The sequence below is a fragment of the Artemia sp. Qi Xiang Cuo genome, chromosome 2, assembly GCF_049724085.1.
Source record: "Artemia sp. Qi Xiang Cuo chromosome 2, ASM4972408v1, whole genome shotgun sequence".
Classification (NCBI taxonomy): domain Eukaryota; kingdom Metazoa; phylum Arthropoda; class Branchiopoda; order Anostraca; family Artemiidae; genus Artemia; species Artemia sp. Qi Xiang Cuo.
The window spans coordinates 32,398,992-32,422,046 of NC_142795.1; the positions used below are offsets into that span (position 1 = coordinate 32,398,992).

The window sequence follows — 23,055 nt, forward strand, 5'->3', positions numbered from 1 at the left end:
CGAGTATGGATACCTCAAAAAGCTTTTCTTTGGAAAAAAAAGGATTTTGGTTCTTAGTTGTGTTTTTTTTAGGTCCCATATAATATCAATACAGGGAATTTGACGTCCGTACGTTAAAAAAAAAAGTAGAATTAAATTCAACTTAGACATAAACTGGCATGGGCCGAGGGGGATAATGGGATACCTGACATGGGGATACCAGAAGTTATTTGAAGGTAAGGAAAGTGTCTTTCAAACGTATATTAGGAGGGAGATCATACATTTCTCTTACCCCTTCTCTATGTGTAGTATGCCCAGACATAACCTGACTTTTTTTTAGTGCTGTTTAAAACAGATTTTGTGAAAACCTAAGGCCGATTTTTAATCGAAACAAATTCTTCATACTAATGACATGCAAAACTCCAGATATTTGAATACGAATATGGCCAGATATTTGAATATGAATAATTAAATTGTGCTATTATTGGAAAACTTTAAAATCCGTGATTTTGTTATTGCCACCGCTTATTACTAAAATAATGCATTACCAAGTTTGATAAAATTCAAGTGCACATCAACATTTTTTCCGCATTTGTTATTGCCCCCCCCCCCCCCAAAAAAAAATCCAATTTTTTCCCTATTTAGTAAACAAGATAACCCTAAAATTAACAGAAAGTTTAGTGTATACAAATAGATTCGGCTCATGAAGGCACATTATACCTCACCTGCTCTGGATCAATGGTGTCTCGATTCTTTTCAATGAATCCATTGACTTGATATTCGACATTTCCTGCAAAATGTTGGATGGCGAACGTAGAACACGGACGTTTAGGCTTCTTGAAATATTTATTTCCCGAACAGTTCTTTTCTAGATTCCGTAGCCATGATTCATCGCTGCCTGAAATAGTTCGGTAGTTTGTGTTTTCAATAGCCAGCCACAAAGGAACTATTCATAAAAATACTGCATTGTTTCTGATGCAGTTATGGATAAGGTCATTTGTCAAAATGGATACATTCCATTTCAGCACCACCATCAAGGTTTGGGCAAACCTTCTCGAACATACTTGAAAACGCTATCAAATTCAAAGAAAAAAGCAATAACACATACACAAAAGAATTCATTCATAACTTAAGTAACAAAATAAAACTATGCTACAAGAGAATTTAAAAGAGAAAAAAAATAACCATATTTACTAAGATAATGGCTGTTTGTAGTCCAATGAAAGTCCAGCCTATCTATTTATAAATTCTAGGTATTTATCACCTAGAACTTAAAAAAAAATTTGAAATTTGGTTCTATAATTTTTTAGCACTGAAAAATAAGTCCAATCTTATTTTTAAAGTTTAATAGTTTCAAATTTTCATTTTTAGGGTTACCAAGGGCCTGAAAATGGAGCCTAAAAAGGATTAGCAAACTTTATATTTCCCAGTCGGCTCAAAACTTTTATTATTAACTCATTGGGTTATGAGTTTCAAAGACAAGGTCTTTGGACAAGGTCTCAAAGATACAACTTCCAAACTGAGGAGGGTACAAGGTTAGCATAGCATAAAACAAAAATTAATATCTCCTTAATACGCTTCTAATAATCTTAATTTTAGTCCCCCCCCCCTCTAATACCGATGTAAGTTACACCCTTTCCTCTCTATTATAAACGGTTACACAGATTCGGATTTTAATTCAGGTGACAAAGTGAAGTTTTCTTAGCACAACTTTAAAATTGACCTTTCGTGAACAAAAATACACTCATAATTTTGAATAAAGAATGTAATTTTAGTCAGAAAAATTTGCGATTACTGATGATGGTGAAAATACCGGGGAACTAATCTAAACAAATCAATAAGTGGTGCTAATTCCGACTACGACTAACTTTTTCTAGAGGGAGGATGATTCTCAGAGAAACCTGGGGAATTCCTCCTCCCCTGTTTCATTTTGTGCACTGATGCTTCATAAATTATGAATACATTTCAGTTAATCTAAGTCAATTCAAAAGCAGGGGCTTCCCACTATAAATACCAACTTGAAATGGAATCGTCGATGATTCACAGAAGGCAACTATCCATTTGTTATCCCAAATAACAATGAATACAATTTCCCTAAGAGCAAAAATTAAAAGTGAAATCATCAAACAATAATAAAACCTGAGGAAAAATCCCTACAGTGTAGATGTGCCGAAGTCCCGTCTTCAGTACTAATAATAACAACAAAAGACTAAACTTTTAGAAGAAGCCGACCAATTATCGTTTGTCAAGGTTTTTAATGCTATACTCACTCGTCAATAATTATAAATATTTATTTGTTTTAGTTCATTATTCTTTTTATTCGTTGTTGGTTTTAAAGGTTTGTTTCTTTAATCTGAACGTGGAGTTATTTTAACATTTTTTTAGATAATTGGATACTTAAATGTCTTAGGTTTTAGTTTGACTCTATGTGTGATATTTCGAGTTAACGTATAAATTTCTATGACGATGGCTATGAATGTGATTTTTATATGTTTAGTGCCTTGTCTTTATCATGACAAGAACTGTCATCGATCGATATGACCGGATAAGGAGTTTGACAATAAAACCGTTTGAGTTGAGTTTGAATTAAGACAGCAAAAAGAAAAAAAAACACCAAAAACAAGCTAAAAAAAAATTTCAAATTAATATAACCCTTTATTGAAATTGGAAGGGTAGGTCCCCCTTTCGCTTTCGGTTAATAAGGCGTCTCATTTATCCTCTGTTTGTATTATTTTGTCGATGTTAATACTATGCTATAAACCCAGATATTTCATATAGACTATAATCTAAAACCTGGCGGCAACGAGAAAAAGCCTCAGCAGATCATTAGAAATTACCACAGGAAAAAATGCCATGGGAGTAATAAATGACAAGAAGTTAGTTACTAGTATATTAATAAAAGTTGTTGACTAGTATATTACTAAAAGTTAAATTACTAAATAATAAATAGTATATTACTAAAAATTGCTAAAAATATTACTAAAAGTTGTGGAGCTTATTACTAAACCCCAGATGCCAAACCTGAAAATAAATTGACTGATTGCATGAAATTTATACTTTTGGTATACTAAAAGCAAATAAGGTTAATTATACAAAAAAAAAAATACTAATACAACAGAGTAAGCGAACAAGAAAGCAAGATAACAATTGGTACATACCAGCCGAGAATTTGCATTCGTCATCGAGAATATCTAGAATGCCTAATTTCCCCTCAATTAGGTCAATACATGGTTGATTGTCTTCGTAATCAATGAATTTCCACTCAAGACCCTCCTGGGCATATTCTTCTTGCTCCAATTTGAAAACGTGGTTTCTAAATTGTTGGTGTAGTTTCTCATTCGAGAAATTGATGCAAAGCTGTTCAAAGCTATTGGAATCGAAGGTTTCAAAACCATAGATGTCTAGAATTCCAATACACCTATGGATTTCAGTTGAACTAGCTAACGACCCATTCAGCTTAGCGACAATCCATCCAAAAAGACGGGCATAAATATGCTTGGCTAAAGCGTCCCGACGAAATGCAGCCTGAAAACGAGAATTTCAGTGTGGTACGACTGGGAGATGTAGAAGCCACACTAGCAAAGCCCAATTGGATCATAATAATAATTATTAGTATTTTAGCTACAAAGCCCTTGCTTAACCCTTAAATTACATAGTCAAAAGGTTTTTTTTTCTATATAAAAAAAAATGGCAAAAAATTTTTTGCTATAAACCACTGAATTTGTTTTTTCTTTCATTAAGAGAGAATTTAAGCAAGTCCATACCAACTGCTCCTAAGAATGTTCCATGCAGAAACATATTAGAAAACGCTCAAGATATTCTGGTCATTTTCTAATCAGATGACTGAAGTATGACAATCAAAATCTATATTTTTTTTCTCTTTTCGTTTTTTTAGGAATTTGACAAATTGACCTCTGAATAGTTTAATTAATAATTCTTGCGAAGTAGCGGAACTTCCTAAGAATGGTTTCACATAAACACTGACTGATTGCATGCCATAGTGTCAAGAAACCCCTAGGAGGATTAAAATCGAGATGAAGGATTAACAAGCAATCGTTTTCCTTTTCAGCTACTGTCTTTAGCTGACAGAAGTTTCTCGAAATTCCTAATTCTATTGCATCTGTTAGCTATTCCCTGTTCTACAAAAGACGGATGATTGCATATTCTTTCAATGGCAAATATTTAGGCTCGCTGTTAGTTGTTTATTTTTTCAGATTTTGTTGCTTGGTTAACTTATCAGCAGTTATATTTTCTAAAGAAAATTTCTTTCTGTTAAAATTTCTTATAAAGATGGAAATAGCCTTTATATTTCAAACACGTATTTTAGCGATGCCCTATAAAATTCAGCCCGTTCAAAACTTTAATTCAGTAGAAACCCATGTTTCTGCTCGGTTTTGCATTAATTCATACAAAATTCAACCCATGAGACTTCATTCAATACAAAACTCAGTCAAATTCAATCAAAGGAGCTTAATCCAGACAAGCTGCATCATAGCAATAATCCACACACCCAACCAAATAAACTAAAATTAACTAATGAAAAAAAATTCAAGCCTTTAGAATTTAGTGAAATATATGCAGAATATAACTCTAACCTATCCAGTATCTGCATCAGGTTAAGTGTTGCATTGACCGAATGGTAATGTTCGTCCCGACTTTGCGTAGAAGTTAAATTAGACAATATTTCAGGAAACACCACAATGAAGGAAAATTTTACAGATATTATAGAAAGCATATGAGGATGTGGCTAGGCATTAACAAGGCTGGAGCTTCTACAGAAAAAAAACTTGGCATGCACCAAACTCAAAATGACCAACAGCTGTGTAATTCCGAGCTTATTTAGCTGACGTCACACCTTTGTGTCGAAATAAGTCTAGTCCTGATCCTCATCTGTGCTAGAGCAGTTGTTTTGTTTTCGTGAAAAAAGGATAAATTTATTACTAATAAAAATGATCGTCATGAAAACTTGCAAGAAACTAGGGAAAGTGCTGTTGAAACTTATTTTTATCAAAAACAGCATATAGCAATGAAACCCACTCTCTTTTATGTTAAGTTTCCCTATACTAGAAATATATGGACCTGAGCGAATCAGTAAAATATTAAACAAGTCCCTAAATTCTTAAAGTTTTTTAAAAATACTTCTCATTCCAATTCAACGGCGTTTGTATTTGAACAGTTGTTCTTAAGGAATTGGGACAAAAAGCCAAACTGTAGCGTCAAGAGTGAGAGATTCAGGAGGGGGAAGCCCCCCTCGTATACGGACTAATTTTTGTTCATCTTAAATTTTAATCTTACTTCTTATTTTCCTTTAAAGAATTTTTTTTTTATTTAATTTCTGATTTTTTTTTTTTTGTTTTTTTTTTCAGATAATGCCAAGATTTAACCAAGATGAAGGGAGATGAGAAATTAACTCCTATCCCGCCTCCTCTTTCTATATTTCTCTGAGGGTTCATAGAGAGTTTGCCAACTTGGGCATTGAAATCCGCTCTTCTAGGCTCATGGCACCCCCCGATCGATATGATTATCCCTGAAAAACAACAAAATAGAAAAAAATAAACACTCAATCTGTGATCTTCCTCCTAAGGAAAAAATGTAAAATTTCACATTTGTGTAGATAGGAGCTTGAAACCACAACAATATATATATATATATATATATATATATATATATATATATATATATATATATATATATATATATATATATATATATATATATATATATATATATATATATATATATATATATATATATATATATATATATATATATATATATATATATATATATATATATACGGAATTAGCATGAAAAGCCAATTTCTACATGCTAATGGTTATCAGTGTTCGCCTTTTAGTGTTTCGGTTACTATTGGCCTGGGTCACTCCTTATTTTCAGTTCGTTACCTCGAACTGTTTGATAGTAATTAAGAGAGAAAATATATGTGCAAATAAGTATTAGTTTAATTATGTTTTCTTGAGGACGTCTCTTTGATATATGGTCAAAATAGTCATTTGAGGTTTGAGCCAGTCTCACTGGCTTAGAAATTCCCTATTGTTTACCTGCTGTTTCTTTTTTGTTTTGTTTTATGGAAGGGCGATGTGTGTCTTCCTCGTAATTTAGTTTATATTAATTTAAAAAAAACTTAAGCTCATTTTAAACTTAAGCTCAGCAGATACAAATACCTTTTAAAATTCAAACTCAAAACGACCAGAAATTACTATTAAAGAATAAACGAAACCCAAAACGAACAGAAACTAAAACAACAATCATAGCAAAAACATGCAACAAGTAATAATATAAATGAATAAATAGATCTTAAAGCGAGTAATGGTTAGACTGAATATGAAAATCAAGCTTAAAACGAAAAAAAATTTTGCCATTGAAGTATAAATGTAACTTAAAACGAACAGAAATTAAATAAACAATCAATGCAAGCAAACATACAATAGATATTAATTTGAATCAATAAATAAATCTTAAAACGAGTAAAGCTTTAATTGAATTTGTAAATCAGGCTTGAAAGAAACAAAAATTACCACAACAAGAGTTTGGGTATAACCTCCATCTCTCTCTGTAAAAGTCTAAAACCTACTGCGTTCTTGGTGCTTTACTGAAAACCAATTTTATGACAAATATTTTCTTTTGTACTTAATATTGAAAATAAACATTAAATTAGACTAGCATTTTGAACTGATGAGCTTCCAGCAATTAATATCATTATACATTAAATATTCATTTTAATTTATTAGCTCTTTTTAAAGCTGTTAAAGGCGAATATAGTTTCACTACAAACAAGTGTTTGGACACTACCTCCTTTCCTAACTGTAAATAAAAACCAAGGGCATAACTTATATGTCCCCAGGGCATAACTTACAACCCTTGCCCTGAGGGCTGTGGGGGGGTTGTCATCCTCAAAGACCTAATTTCCAGAACTTAAAACTACGTTGAATAACATGACTATCTTAAAATTTTGATTGGATGTGTTTGGGGAAAAGGTGGGCGTGAGCGGGGGGTTAGTTGCCCTCCAATCACTTTCGACTATTAAAAAGGGCACTAGCCCTTTGAATTTCCAATCGAATGAGCCTTTTTTAAAGTTTCCACGACAACACCTTCTATAAAAACCTTATATGCCCCCAGAGCATAACTTATAACCCTTGCCTTGAAGGCTGTGGGTGAGTGTCCTCCTCAAAAACATAATTTCTATGAGACCTTTTCGAAGTTTCTACGACAACTTCTTCGATACGAAGTGCCCTGCTCTAAGGAAAAAAATAATAGATAATACATTGTGCCAACATCGTTCTTAATTGCCCCCCGAGTATAACTTAAAACCCTTGCCCTGAGGGTTGTGGGGGAGTGTCCTCCTCAAAAACATTTTCTATCTGGAAATCAACTACGCTGAACAAAATGGCTATCTCAAAATTTTGATTGGATGTGTTTGGGGGAATGATGGGCGTGGGGGGGATGGGTAGTTGCCCTCCAATCACTTTCGACTATTAAAAAGGGCAGTAGAACTCTCTATTTCCAATCGAAAGAGCCAACTTTGAAGGTTCTACGACGACCCCTTCCATATGAAGTGCCACTGGAAAAAAAATTAAATAATAGTAATAAAACATTGGAGCCGTATGGCCTTTACTATAGGCAACGTGATAGCGTTGCCTCTGATTAGTTTCTTTCGCAATCACTAACTGCAATCACTTTCTGTTTCTGCAGAAAATATACCTCGATAAGAGATATAGTATAGTAGTATAGTATAGATAGTATAGTTCATTTCTGAAACTTCAGTCAGTACTCGTTTAAACACTTAAGCAGAAATGAATTTGGCCATTTACGAAAAACATCAAAAGAAAAGATTCAACCTTACCTCATTCTTTTTAAGTGGTTTGGTGAAAATTTCTTTGCCACTTATTATCTGTCTTGAGGTAAGAGATCTCCGAAATCGAAGAGCATGTTCTTGATTCACTTCAAACTGCTCGAGAGACACATCCAAGTGTTTGTCTTTCACCTGAAAGTTACTCAAGATAATCACACATAATCACGCAAGCACAAAGTAAGGGAAAGAACTAAGAAACTCGATTCAGTCATTATTGCACAAAATTAACGACGCGTATTTAGTGATTGACACTCGTCCGTCAGAATTTAAGAATGAATGCATTAACAACATTATTTCTGCTTCCGAATATACGTATTTTATGCATTTTATGCAGATTTTTTTTACAATTGAGAGAACAGTGACAACGAAAAAGCAAAAATTACCACATTTAATTGCAAATTTACATAATGGTCTTTGGTGTGTATCTGGTCTTTTGTCATTTTTTCAATATCATAGTATTTAGTATGTATCTTTTTTCAAAGTATAGTTGAGTACCTACAACAGGGCCCAAGGCGATAATAAACCCATAAACAGCAGATTCATGAGTAAACACACAATGTACCTCTTTCGACCTCTGACCATTCAAGGATTATTTGGGGAATATAGTTGGAGGAACCAATAGTTGGAGGAACCAATGCATATTCATAAGGCCTTCACTCCCAACTTCATAAATATAGACACGTTGAAGCTCTTTCGACACATTAAAGTTCAGATACCAGATTGGCAATATTCCTAAATGATAACAAGCGTCATAAAGCAGGAACGATAGCGTATTTCCCACTTGGTGTTACCTTTTATTTAAGGGGTTTCGATGGCACCATCTACAAATATTTGACTCAAAAAGCGATATGAGCGTCCTAGAACAGAACGCACTATGTTTCCTAAGCTTTTCTTAGTAGGTTTCTATAACAGTTTGTTTTCAAGAATTCCTGAGCTTCCAGGTGAATAAGGGCACATCAACGTCTCAAATCAGAAGACAATAGGTACATATTTCAAAAATAGGTTTCGATTTTCTTCCGAGTTGGCATTTAAGGATTTTTGAAGTTATAAATTACAAGTATGGGATTACGACTACGATAGGATTACAACTACAATATGAATGTACTAAAATAAAACACCGTACGTCTTCAGGGCTTCCGAAATTCCTCATAGTTCGTATTTTGAACCTTAAATTTCTAGCACCTTCTCTAGGCATCTATTTAGGTGATAAACAAGATTGCGCTACCGAAAGAGCTGAGTTCTCCCATTTGATTAAATAAAAGGTAACGGAAAGTGAAAGTAAAAGTGGAAAGCAGATCAATAAAGCAAAGAGAATTAGCAGCAAAGATAAGGGAACATGCGTCACGCAGTTGTTAAGACTTACAGATATGGCACACCCTTCATTTTCCGCTTCGACTATCGCAATATTTCCAAGATGTAGAATACCAGATAGAATCTTGAAAATGCAGTTCTGCTCGTCACTTTTTAAGTTTAACGTTGACAGAGCCTTTCTTGTTTGATTGAACTCGTCCAAGTCGTTAACACCATCGATCACCGCCTGTTCACCCTGATTTGTAAAATGAAACGATTCCGCCGGTCCTATAATAAGAGAAAAATATTTGAAGTGACTAGTTGCAGTTCTCAAAGTAATTTGCAAAAACAAATCCAAAAACGACGCAAAGAATGTATCTCCAAGGAAAAATCCTCTGATGAAAGGAAAAGGAAAAGCAAGACAATAGCCGCTAAAAGGATAAGAAAGTCAGAATATGTAGAGCTGCTCATAACAACCGCAAAAAAGAAGAAACAAAAGACGAGAATAGCAAAGAGCTTATAATTTATTTTTTTACAATTTTAAATATGAGTGACATAGATACGTGTAATTCTAGAAAAAAGAAGTAATTTTTTTTGAACATGTTCACACATTTCTGACAGACCTTATAAATGGGATTGATCATACAGTCATTAGCAACAATCTAATTTTATGCATTTTCAAAAGTGAGGAAGCATTTATTTTATATTCCCCAAGTTGATCTCTAGCTTTTCCAACTACAGAAAATCTACGTCAGCACTAAAAATGCAAAATCAAAATGCAAATCGGAAATTGGGGGGGGGGGGGATTATTTTTTTGTGAGATTCTCAGTTTGTAGCTTCAGACACTAGTATTGTCGATTTATCCCTTACCTATATTTAAAATTAATATAGTAAATGCAGTACTTGAGCAGTTTTTCCTTTACTTCTCATAATTCCACAAAGCTCACCACTGAATACTGAATATTCTTAATATTAAAATAGTGAATGTAGAAAGGACTTGGTAAAAATAAATTACGAAAACTAATTATGTATAACTTCAAAAAGACATTCTCAAAAAGACATATAGTCACGATTCCAAAAGTTGTCGATCTATAGCAAAAATTAAAGAAGAGGAAACATTGATGTAAGTTATATCATTAGTTCTTCCTTAATTTTTAATATTATAAGATGAACACTAACTTACTTACCTAACTTAAGACCAGACAATTCAGAAAGATGAGCAGCTGCGCACAACTGGTAAAAAATGTGATAGTTTCTTTCTGTGTGAGCCTGATATACTACTCGACTCTTCTCTAGAAGATACGTCTTTATATGCGCTCCAGTTATAGTATACGCAGGGTCGAATTCGATTTTAATGAATTTTCCAAAGCGTGACGAATTGTCGTTTCGAGCCGTTTTTGCATTACCAAAAGCCTGTAAAAGAATTGAAATACGTCAATTGAAAGTAAAATAACCAGCCCTATACATTGCTAATTATACACTTTAAATATTATACTCTTTTTTACTCTGCATTCAGACAAGGCATGTGTTCATGAATTCAATTCTGAATAGAAGGAAAAAACTAAAAAAAAAAAAAAAAAAATGATAGGATATTATATAGAAAAAACATGAAATTAAAGCGGAAAAAATTAATACCCTTTGATTAAGGGGGTAGAATAGACGGGGTGGGACCAAAATTTAAATATATATGTCCAAAATACATACATGCTAAGCAAATTTTTTTTTTTTTACAAATTGTGGACGTTTAAAACATAGTTGGTTTAAGAATTAAGCAAGAATTTTAGAGATATTTTTCAGGTTTAATGATGTAATTTTCAACAATATTGCATTTCTTTTTGTGTTTTATTTCCTCCTTTTTTCTAAGATTATGCACTTTTCTGTTGTGCTAATAAATTGTAATTGATGAATCTAAAATTAATAAATTTTGCATATTGGCGATGTGCATGTAAATCCAATTATTTTGGTATATATACTGTACAAACTTCTGGCATACACCATAATTTTTACAGTTTTTTGTTTCTAGCGACAAGGACCCCTTACTGTTGGTTACCATGAACAACTTAGTGGGTAACTTGTACTTGTTCATCTTTAAAACTTAGACCCTTTGTTTACCCAACTTGGTTGTTGTTTTGTGAATCTTGTTTTGATGAATTTTTTCATCAAAAAAAAAAGCCACAGTTGGGGTAGGTGGATGTCATAAAGAAAGATTTAAGGAAGATGGGAACTTCCTAGGAGGGTGTAAAGAGGGAGGCTTTGAATAGATTAGGATGGAGGAGGAGCCTGCGTAGCTGTGTTGGCCTCAGGTGACTTGGTGCTGCGGTGAGTTGTTAGCAGTAGCAGAAGTAGCAATAAAGTATCATATAGTTGAGCAGTGGCTGTTATGTAAGACATAAGTGGGTCTTTTGTAGAAAACCGGGGGGCGGGGGGCCGAAGCATCAAAAAAATTATTTAGGCTGAAATTTCCAAATTGTCCATGACAGCTCCTTTAAATATAAATGGAGCGTTGATTTAAGCCATGACTATGATAGACTAAATTTTAACATAGAAACCTTACAATTAAAATAAATAATTTTGACAAAATTCCAATCTTTACCATAAAATGTTTACTGAATTTTGCTGTTAATATGGGTGCTGTTAGGGGTGTAAAAATACTTGCTATATTGCAAAAACAACAGTTTTTAACGTGAAACTTTAGTTTTTAAATATCGAAGCATTATCATAAGCGTGAAGAATGGGAATACGATAGGGCAGACAGCCTCCCTCATTTACAGAAAATCCTATGTCGATGAGTAAAGGCATGCTGCTATGAGTTCGTTTTCTCAAATCATTGTTATACAAAAAATTAACATAAGCATTAAGAGTGGAGGTGGGGGTGAGGGGGCACCAGCCTTCTCATATTTACTACTACTACTACTAACAACCCATTGTAACATCAAACTACCTGCGGCCAACACAGCTACGTACGCTACTTTACCCCCATCTAGTCTAAGCTTTATTCTTTACCCCTTTCATGAAGTTCCAGTTTCTTTTAAATCCCTCTTTATGGAACCTCTTCAATCCTTCCGGAAATCCTGTCATATTTAGTAAAGCTGCTCATATTACATTAAAAACTACGCAAATCAAACAATACAACTTCTTTTTTTTTAGTAAAACGAGCATAAGTGATGTGAAGAGCCACAGTTCCCCTCAACCCATGCTTTACGCAACAACATTTGGAGCTAAAATTATTTTAAAGGGCAAAAGGGAAAATGACTTCAAATTTCCAGAATACCTTCACAATTCAAGCATCAAAGTCAAACAACGAAAGACATAAAAGTACCCCTAATATATAGGATCAATTTTATTCGTTCAAATTTTAAAATTGCTCTTTACTTTCATTAGAAACAACTTTTTTATTTTATTCAATTTGTATTCGTTTTAAATTTTGTATTGAGGGGTATCCCCGTCGTGAGGGGTCTGCCCCCCCCCCATCCGCTGTTTGTGTGTACTTTCGCTGCGCATCCAAACACCGGGTTCGTAATTGAACTAGATTATACTACAAGAATGGATTCAGTATAGGTAAAATACAGCGGAACCAATAAACGGAAAAAAAGTAAAATGTAGAGAGCAGGGTTGCCACCTGTAGCACGAAAGTGTTATTTTAGCACGGTTTCATAATGTGTAGCACTGTAGCACGTGCTCAGGGATGCCATCTGTAGCACGAAAGTCGTATTTTATTACCATTTTAGCACTGTTACAGACAATTTTCTGACTGTAGCACCAAAAATCACTGTGTAGCACGCAAATTAGGGCAATTGTAGCACTTTTGGACCTGACTGTGGTGGCAACACTAGTAGAGAGGGCAGTCTTACCAAATATTGATTCTACATAAAATGATTAAAATCTTTAGGTTTGCAAATGCTCTTCTGTTGAGGCAATTAAAAGGACGGTAGGTGAAACTTTCCAAAAACTTACATTCATAATAAAAATAAATACAAATGAAAAAGACTTTTAAATGTTTCTGGTCTCCTGTGAATTAATGTTGTGCAACTTAAAATCTTTTGAGTTACAGCCGGTACAGTGGATAGTTCTATGGATCATAATCACGGTCTTGGTTCTGCGAATAAAATAAATTACCACTAAAATATCGAAGTCATTAGTACTATGTATAGAAATAGCAACATTAGGGACTAATATTGAGCTTAAAATCTAGTTCCTCGAGGAATCTGAATTGAAACAGGTTCAGATAGGCACGTATGGCGGTGAGGCTATAAAATATTCCCGTATGTGTCTTTTCATTGTTTCGAAAAAAAAAATTATTTCTTTTTTTTAGTAAAATGACCATGGACGTGCTCCAACTACTTTGCGTCTTAGAATTTAACTTTAAACTTCTAAAACTTTATAATACGCTATTTTCTATTGAAAAGCCAGGGCAAAAGGCAAGCAAAGGTCTTACAATCATTTCTTTTTTTCACGAATAAGTTCGTAATTCATAAAGCTAACCACCAATCGAAAGCGGCTTGGCACTTCCGAAAAGATTTGGCAAGGAGAATATCGTTCTCTCGTTCTACGTTTTCAACCCCTTTAAGGATTAAAAGGGTTCTTATCTCAAGGGTTCCGAATGGGCCAAACCAAGTTTCTTTAAATTCAGAATCAGCAATGACAACATGGCTTTAAATTAGAAACACATTGACGTATGTACACTAAAAAAGCTTTTATGATAAAAACATAATAAAGACGCAAAAAAGATTTATATAAAATTTTAGGGGTGAGTTCAAGGTAAGAATAGGCTGAAAATCTATGCTGAAAAGGCCCAAAACAAATTTACGTATGAATAATGTTTAAAAGCGTTAAACCAATTCAAGGGTAGATGTCTAGGTCATGGCCTTCATAACTCACAAATAAAAATAAACTTTTGCAGAACTTACATAAGAAGTTTAGCGACTCAAAATAAAAAAATATTAATCCAGAGTCTTTTTACAGTTTCCAGATGGGTTTATTTCCTTTCTCTAGATATTGAAGTTAGTTGGATAGAGTTTTTTTGTTAGATTAAAAACTACTCACATATTATTTCTTAATCAAACAGTAGCCTAAACCATTTTATATCTTTGAATATTTTAAACACCTCTTCCCCATTTTTTTTTTTTTTTTTTTTTTTTGAGTAGCTATAATTCAAACTTGTAAGCCAAGCTGTCCTTGTGCAATTTGTCAAGCACGTCAAGTGAAACAATCCTCATCCCACCCCCTCCTAAAAATTATTTTAAAATTTTAATCTGATTTCTTTTCAAAGCCAATTGAGTAAGTCCTTAAAACGCACTTGAGCATATCCCTAAAGTACTTGGAAATTTATTGGTACTTGAAAGGCTCCAATTATGTTACTGGGTTGGTTAAAATTTAAGAAATAGATACTTCATAAAGGTTTCACTTAATTGATTCATGCAATTTGATTAAGTACCAAGTTGCAGTATCTCTTCAATTACAAGTATTTGAAATACTTCACAAGACGGTTACGTTACATTCATTTTTAATCACCAACATTTTTTTTACACTAGCGTTTAGGTTGACATATTAAAGAGACTTTCCACAAATACTTCTTCATATGAAGCTAATTTACATGAAGCCACGTTTTGGAGAACTTTGAGAAGCATAGAAAAAAAAAAGAAATACCTCCATAACGGGACTTGAAATAAGCACTTTCTTTTCTATTTGTGTTTCAGCTGAAGAGCCTACAGCAGTGGCAAAATACCTCATTGTATATTTGGCGGATACAGTTTTTCCTGCACCAGATTCACCAGACACTATGATGCTCTGGTCCTGGGAGTCTCTGGAAAGAGATCGCACTTTTTCAGTAAGGAATTTCATGTCTTAAATTCCTCAATCGATGTTACATTCTGAATTGAAAGATATATCAACACGAATAGGAATGATCCAAAGTTAATTTTTTAAAGATGTTAATAGATTTACCCAATTATTAGCTGATTTATCAGACCAAATCCCGCTGGAACAATGCTATGAACACTTTACTTCAGTGTTTTCGTTTAATCCAGCATCAAGTGAATTGAGTTATCATGAATTGTAATAGAAGCATTTTTCTTAGTAGAACCCATATAAAAACCCAGTTTGTTTTTCTACATCTTTGGCTTTGATTCAAATTAGATTACCAAAGATGAGAAGGCACCAGGTCCAGATGGTTTGTAACCAGAGCACCTTTTGTATGGTACTGCTAAACTACTAGAGCATCTTAAGTAAATTTATGAAGTAATAGTAACCCAGCATTATGTCCCTTCTTTAATGAGAAAACGTAAAGTAGTATGTATACGAAAAAAGGGCAAGGATCCTTCACAATGTTCAAAACATAGACCTATAACACTTAGTTCTTTTATTAGTAAATAATTTGAAAAAAATTTACTCCCATATTTATCTAAAATATGTGATGTGGGGGACCATTATTTGGGTTTCCGAAGTTGCGTAGGAGTTCAAAATGCACATACGATGGAACACCATCGTAACCACAAAAACGACTTTTTGTGTGTGGAGTTGATATTTCAAAAGTGTTCGACAGTATGTTGCATAAGCAGGCTTTTTTTTAGATTGGATCAACGATACGATTGCTTTCTTAGGCGATCTTGAGAAAATAAAATGGATTTTCCCCTCAATTGTCTTGTTTGATTTATAAATAATAATAATAATTATTTCCAGTGTCATTCAATTAGGGTGGGATGACAGGAATTTTTTAACAAAGAATCCACTAAATACCTTGGGTTGCCTTTCGGCCCGACAGTTAAAGGGACACGCGAGTTAGTATTATCGCCTGTTTTGGAAAAACTTATGACCTGCAAGTCAGGGTTAAAGGTCATTTTGATAAACAAACACTTGCTAAAATTTATAATCCAATGTTCGCGTGTCGTGTATTTTTCATCGTTCAATTTTTGAAAATTTTAAGTAAAAGTGACAGAAAGCGTACCCACGTGTACTTTTTCCATTTTTGTAAATATTCTCTAGGAATCTCACTATGGTTCAAAAACAGGTAGGGGAGACCAGCTATAACTGGCACATTCAACTTTTTAGTGTCTCAATGTTCCGTAAAAAATCTGAAAATGCAACTGAAGAACAGTCATTTAGTAGCCCACATGTGAGCGAAGTTCAGACAAGATGACTGAAAGTAATTTTTTCAACAAGTTTGAAAAAGCAAGTTTTTATGGTTGTTTTGTAATTCTTTTCAATATATATATATATATATATATATATATATATATATATATATATATATATATATATATATATATATATATATATATATATATATATATATATATATATATATATATATATATACCCGCTATATAGTGCGAACTGTGCTCAACAAAGAGTTGAACTGGCATGCGTGGAAGCCGCACTACTTCCAATCACTCTCGGATGAGGACTGTGACATTCACATGGACTTCGGAGAAATCATGCTGGCTTGGAATTAAGAGTGGCCCCATCTCTTCCGCAACATCCTCTGGACTGATGAGGCTGTGTTTCACTTCGGAGGCTTTGTCAACCGTCATAATTGCCACTACTGGGCCGGAAAGGATCCTATCATGACAGTTGAAAAACAGCAAAATCGACACAAAGTAACGGTGTGGTGTGGTATCACCTCAGATCAGCTTGTGGGCCCATTTCTTCTGCGCAACACCATGAATGCTGAAAGATACCTTGATCTGTTGCGTGATAGAGTCTGGCCAGTTGTCAGCATATGGGAGAACATCGACGAGTTGATATTTATGCAAGATGGCGCCCCACCACACTTTGCTCTTGTTGTCCGCGAATGGCTGGATGCTCGCTTTCTGGGGCGTTGGTTGGGACGTCGTGGTACACATGAATGGCCATCCAGGAGCCCGGATTTGACACCCTACGACTTTTTTCTTTGGGGTTGGGTAAAGGAAGAAGTCTACCGCTCCAAACCAAAGACACTCGAAGAACTGGAGGATCGAATTAAGGGAGTTATGTTCACCATCCCAGCGGAGTTTCTGAGAAAGTCAGTGGATGCCATCCCTGATCGTTTGCAGCAGCTGGTGGAAAGATCTGGGGCACATATTGAATTTTCGAGATAACTTACCATTTATGCCTACCTTGTATGATTAATTTTTTTGAGAATAAATAAATATAATGTACATTGTTTTATTAAACACATCTTACCGGCGGCGCGGCGTGGCGCGCTGTGTTTGGCCCCGCCGCCGCCGGTCTTCCCTCATCGGCGCGGCCAACTGTACCAGTTATATATATATATATATATATATATATATATATATATATATATAACACATATATATATATATATATATATATATATATATATATATATATATATATATATATATATATATATATATATATATAAATATAATGATTTCCAGTGTCCAAAAATGTTGTCACCAGAGAGCACTGAGACAACTGGTATAGTTGTCTCTGTACCAGTTGGCGCGGCCAACTGGTACAGTTGGCCGCGCCGATGAGGGAAGACCGGCGGCGGAAGGGCCAAAAACAGCGCGCCACGCCACGCCGCTGGTAAGATGTCGGCGGCGCGCCGCCGGCGCGCTCAATGTTGACCGCAAACATTAATGTTTTAATCAGTCTTGATCAAAACACAGCTTAAATTTAAAACAGATTCGAGCCTATTCATGAGATCAAAAATTCACAAGTCGATGACTGGAAACTGGTCTTCTTCATTATTCATCGAAAGAAGTGGAAATCTGGTACAAACGAAATGGCTGTGGCGTTTCAGAACCCTGCATAATACGAATAGTTAAAGTATCTATTAGCTATGTATTCTTAACATAAATAATTATCAAAATTAGTAGTTTTTTTCATCAAGTGTTACTGCATACAAAACTTAAAATACTGTATCACAAAATTCGTCAGTTATCTGGGTAAAAACTTTGAATATAACTTTGAACTTTGAAGCTTAATTTTTTCATAATGCTCTTTGCCTATATCTATTTTGTCACCTTTAAAACAGTTTAAATTGGTGAATTCTATATTGATTGTTTTTTTTTTTGCTCTTTTGGATTCATAAAAATCCTTTTTGTATTAAAAACTCGTTTTTAATAAAAACTTAAAAAAAAATACATTTTAAAGTTTTTTTTGGCTCCTTTATAGAATATATGTCATGTAGGCTAAGGCTGAACTGCTGCTTTTTTATTGCTTTTGGCTGCTCTTTTGGATATTATTCATTTTTTCTTTTGGGGATTCATTCCAAATTATAAACTGATAAATACCTAATATCAACCAAATTATAAACTGCATCTAAAAGGAGTAAATTTATCAAATTGAAAAATACATGATGAACACTTCACATGAGAACACTTCAATTATAATGAAACAAAAAACACTTAATGGTTTATTCGGTATGAAGAAAAATTAAGTGCCAGCTATTTTCTTAGGTAAAAAATGAAAAGCTCATCCGTTTTAAATGTGATTAAATGAAATAGTAAGCAGACTGAAGTAGCTCCAGGAAGATGTTGAGATTTTCATCTTAGTTCGTCACTTTTAATCCAAGCAAAATGTTAGGACACTTAGTATCAGTTATTGAGTTTAAGCTTTGATTTCCAAATGCTCACAAAAATTACCAAATTTAAGAAAGTCGCAACAATAAGTCACCTGTGGTCAAAATACTCAAAGACTCCTCTTTGATCCCCACCCAGGCTCAAAGCTTCTGCCATGGTCATTTCCATGGAAATCTCCAAAGAGTTTCCTTTTAAAATAGCTTTCAAGCGAAGTTAGGGGTATTTAGCCTTTTTCGCTTTTCTTCAAAGCTTTGAAAAAAGTGTTATAATATTCCAAATATTATATTTGTTATATGTGTGTATATTTTTGGTAATCATTTGTGGGGGGATCGAATTTTTTTAAACCACTTTAGACACGTAAGCACGTTGCAACATCTAGTACCCTGAGGTCATAAGACTGTCAAAGACTCTTCCTTGAACCTGCCGAATTGAAAGCTTTTATTATGGTCAGGCTCTCTAATGTAGGTTGGGCACTGGACCCAGGGCGCCATTGTTACTCGAGTAAAGCGTTAGGTGGGGATGCTAATATTGCTTTCATCACAACAATTCGTTTTAGTGTGAATTTGCCTGGTAGTTAAGGATGAATGTTTTCAAAGTAAACCCGTTTCATCAATAAGAAAAAAACGGGTTGGACTTATATGTCCCTTTCCCTTTGGACAATAAAACCATGCATGTGGTGTATCAAGTATAACTCACGAAAATCTTGTTAATTTTTGTCAACTTTTCAACTTTTTGGCATCCCTGCTTTAAATAAAAAAAAAAAAAAAAATCAAGGTACTATCACTTAAATATAATAACTTCCTATCCCCCCCCCTCTGGATACCATCTTGATAGGATACCGCCTCTGCTTTAAATAAAAAAAAAATTATTAACTTATTGGCACCCCTGCTTTCCAAAAAAATCGAGGTTATTATCATTTAAATATGATAGCTCACTACCCCCCCCCTCTGGATACCACCTTGATAGGATGCCGTCTCTGCTTTAAGTTAAAAAAAAAATCAACTTTTTGGGATCCCTGCTTTCAATAAAAAAAATTTCGAGATATTATCATTTAAATGTAATACCCTCCAACCCCCCTCTTCTGGATACCACCTTGATAGGATACCGTCTCAGCTTTCATTAGAAAAATAATTTACTTAATAATTAACTAGGTCATTATATGGTTCAAACAAACACGCTAAATAACGTTAAACAGCCTAGTATTCCTTGAAAAAAAAATTTGAGGGTATGAGTAAAGGGGTACAAAGACAACAACAAAAAGGTCGAAATTATTCAGATATACCTCAAATTATTGGAAAACTGAGTCATAGATTCGCCTTGGCATTCAATAAGATCCAAAGAATCTAATTATAAGGGAGCACAAACAAAAGCTAAATTAGGCCAGAAGCCTATGAGAAATTGCGCAATGCCCAAGACAATGAACAAGTCCTAATAGGGGGCCCTGGGTCAATCAAAATATTTCAATGGTTTCCCAGGGAATTTGATATCATTTTCTTCTGTCTCCACTTTAAATGAAAAAAATAATTATCTTTTTGGCATACCTGCTTTGAAAAAAAATGAGGTATTATCATTTGAAAAGGATAACTCCCTATCCTCCCCCTATAAGCGATAATTTACAATTTATTTATGAGTCATATTTGTTGGGTAACTTCCGGTTCGATCTTTAATTCCCTAACCTTGTAAATAGCTTAGTCTATAGATAAATTTTGTCTCAATAGCTGTCGAAACAATCTTTCGGCTGTCAATTTCAAAATCGAACTGAAGGCTGAAGCTGTATAGTAGTGAATGCGTTCTGTAATTCTATTCAACTTGAAAAAAAAATTCTTGACTACAAATGATGTAAGGAATAGCGATTCGGAAAGTGCATTCAAAATGATTTAAACTGATCTCATAAAGACGATACTTTTCTTTGTCACTATATTTAGAACTGTGTATATTGAAATATTTGCGATTACATACAGCATCTGTTTGGTTTTTATGCACAGTAACAAAAGGGGCGAAAGTTAATGAACAAGAGAGTAGAGAAGAACTATGGTATGCAAAGTAATATTTGGCAGGGAAAGTCACTGGTGATAAATCGCTAGGGGTGGCACCAGTGATTGCGTGATTTTCGGGGATTTGGGGAACCAATTTTTTTCCGGGTAAATACACAAAAATTTGGGGATAATGAAAGCCCTGCTAGATGTCTAATCAGAAAAATCGAAACACTAAGCCACACGAGAAGGAAAAGCACTGACTTTGCGGTTGACGTAATAAAGACTTGCGGCAAAATTGAAATAAAAGCACCCAAACGCCACTGCTTCTGCTGGCGGTGGCGCGCCCGCGGCGTACCAGTGCCATTACGACTCTTCGGTGGTGTTCGACCAGGCCTCTCTTCGGCGGTGTTCGGTCGATCCGCTGGCACGGCGCCGGGGTCTACCAGGGGGCATATAAGGTTTTTTATGGAAAGCGTCGTCGTAGAAACTTCAAAAAAGGCTCGTTCGATTGGAAATTCAAAGGGCTAGTGCCTTTGTTAATAGTCAAAAGTGATTGGAGGGCAACTAACCCCCTTCTCACGCCCAGCTTTTCCCCAAGCACATCTAATCTAAATTTTGAGATAGCCATTTTTTTTTCAATGTAGTTGAAAGTTCTGGAAATTAGGTCTTTGAGGATGACAACCCCCCACAGCCCTCAGGGTATGGGTTGTAAGTTATGCGCTGGGGGCATATAAAGTTTTTTATAGAAAGCGTTGTCGTAGAAACTTCAAAAACGTCTCAATTGATTGGAAATTGAAATGGCTAGTGCCCTTTTTAATAGTCGAAAGTGATTGGAAGGTCACTAACACCCCTTCCATGCCTACCGTTTATCCAAATACATCCAATCCAAATTTTGAGATACCCATTTTGTTCAAAGTAGTTCAATGGTTCAGAAATTATATCTTTGAGGATGACACTTCCCTCACAGCCCTCAAAGTAAGGGTTGTAAATTATGCCCTGGGGGAATATAAGGTTTTTATTGAAAACTTTGTCGTAGAAACTTGAAAAAGGGCTCATTCGATTGGAAATTCAAGGGGCTAGTGTCTTTATTAATAGTCGAATGGAATTTAGGGGCAACTAAACCCCCTCTAATGCCCACCTTTTCTCCAAACACATCCAATCAAAATTTTTAGATAGCCATTTTGTTCAACGTATTTAGAAGTTTTACAAATTAGGTCTTTGAGGATGATACCCCCCCTCAGAGCCCTCGGGGCAAGGGTTGTAAGTTATGCCCTGGGGGCATATAAGGTTTTTGTAGATAGTGATATTGTAGAAACTTAAAAATGGGCTCATTCGAATCGAAATTAGAAGGGCTTGTGCCCTTTTTAATAGTCGAAAGTAATTGGAGGATAACTATTACCCCTCTCACGCCACCATTTCCCCAAACACATCCAATAAAAAGTTTGAGATAGCCATTTTGTTCGACGTAGTTAAAAAGTTTGGAAATTGTGTTTTTGAGGATGAAACTCCCCCCACAGCTTTTAGGGCAAGGGTTGTAAGTTATGCCCTTGGGGCATATAAGGTTTTTTTTATTATAGAAAGCGTTGTCGTAGAAACTTCAAAAAGGAATCATTCGATTGGAAATTGAAACAGCTAGTGCCCTTTTTATTAGTTGAAAGTGATTGGATGGCAACTAACACCCCTCTCACACCTACCATTTCCCCAAACACATCCTATCAAAATTTTGAGATCGCCATTTTGTTCAACGTAGTTAAAAGGTCCGGAAATTATTTCTTTGAGGATGCCAACCCCCTCACAGCCCTCAGGTCAAGGGTTGTAAATTATGCCCTGGTGCATATAAGGTTTTTATAGAAAGCGTTGTCGTAGAAACTTCCAAAAGGACTCATTCGATTGGAAATTGAAAGGGCTAGCGCCGTGTTTCATAGTAGAGATTGATTTGAGGGCGACTAATCCCCTTATGAAATCCATCATTTCCCCAAACACATCCAATTAAAATTTTGAGATAGTCATTTTCTTCAACGTAGTTAAAAGTTCTGGAAATTAGGTCTTTGAGGATGACAACCCTCTCACAGCCCTCAGGGCAAGGGTTGTAAGTTATGCCCTGGGGCATATGCGGTTTTTATAGAAAGCGTTGTCGTAGAAACTTCAAAAAGGGCTCATTCGATAGGAAATTCAAAGGGCTAGTGCCTTTTTTAATAGTTGAAAGTGATTGGAGAGCAACTAACGCCCCTCTCACGCCCACTATTTCCTCAAACACATCTAATCAAAATTTTGAGATAGCCGTTTTGTTCAGCGTAGTTGAAAGTTCTGGAATTTAAGTCCTTGAGGATAAAAACCGCTTCACAGCCGGTAAAATAAGGGTTATAATTTATGCCCTTGGGGCAAATAAGGTGTATATAGAAAGGGTTGT

General features: G+C 34.8%; 2 protein-coding genes across 2 annotated transcripts in view; both read right to left on the reverse strand.

Moving 5' to 3' along the window:
• LOC148955153 (unconventional myosin-Va-like) overlaps window positions 1-14,983 on the reverse strand; it is a 67,289-nt gene extending 52,306 nt beyond the window's left edge. Inside the window, exons 1-6 of the mRNA XM_089104829.1 lie at window positions 14,789-14,983; window positions 10,330-10,555; window positions 9,216-9,430; window positions 7,844-7,984; window positions 3,138-3,504; window positions 705-877 (exon numbers count right to left, since the gene is read on the reverse strand). Coding sequence (XP_088960955.1) covers window positions 705-877; window positions 3,138-3,504; window positions 7,844-7,984; window positions 9,216-9,430; window positions 10,330-10,555; window positions 14,789-14,983 — 1,317 coding nt within the window. The remainder of the gene's footprint in view (window positions 1-704; window positions 878-3,137; window positions 3,505-7,843; window positions 7,985-9,215; window positions 9,431-10,329; window positions 10,556-14,788) is intronic.
• TM9SF3 (transmembrane 9 superfamily protein member 3) overlaps window positions 1-23,055 on the reverse strand; it is a 696,120-nt gene that overhangs the window by 528,546 nt on the left and 144,519 nt on the right. The window lies entirely within an intron of this gene.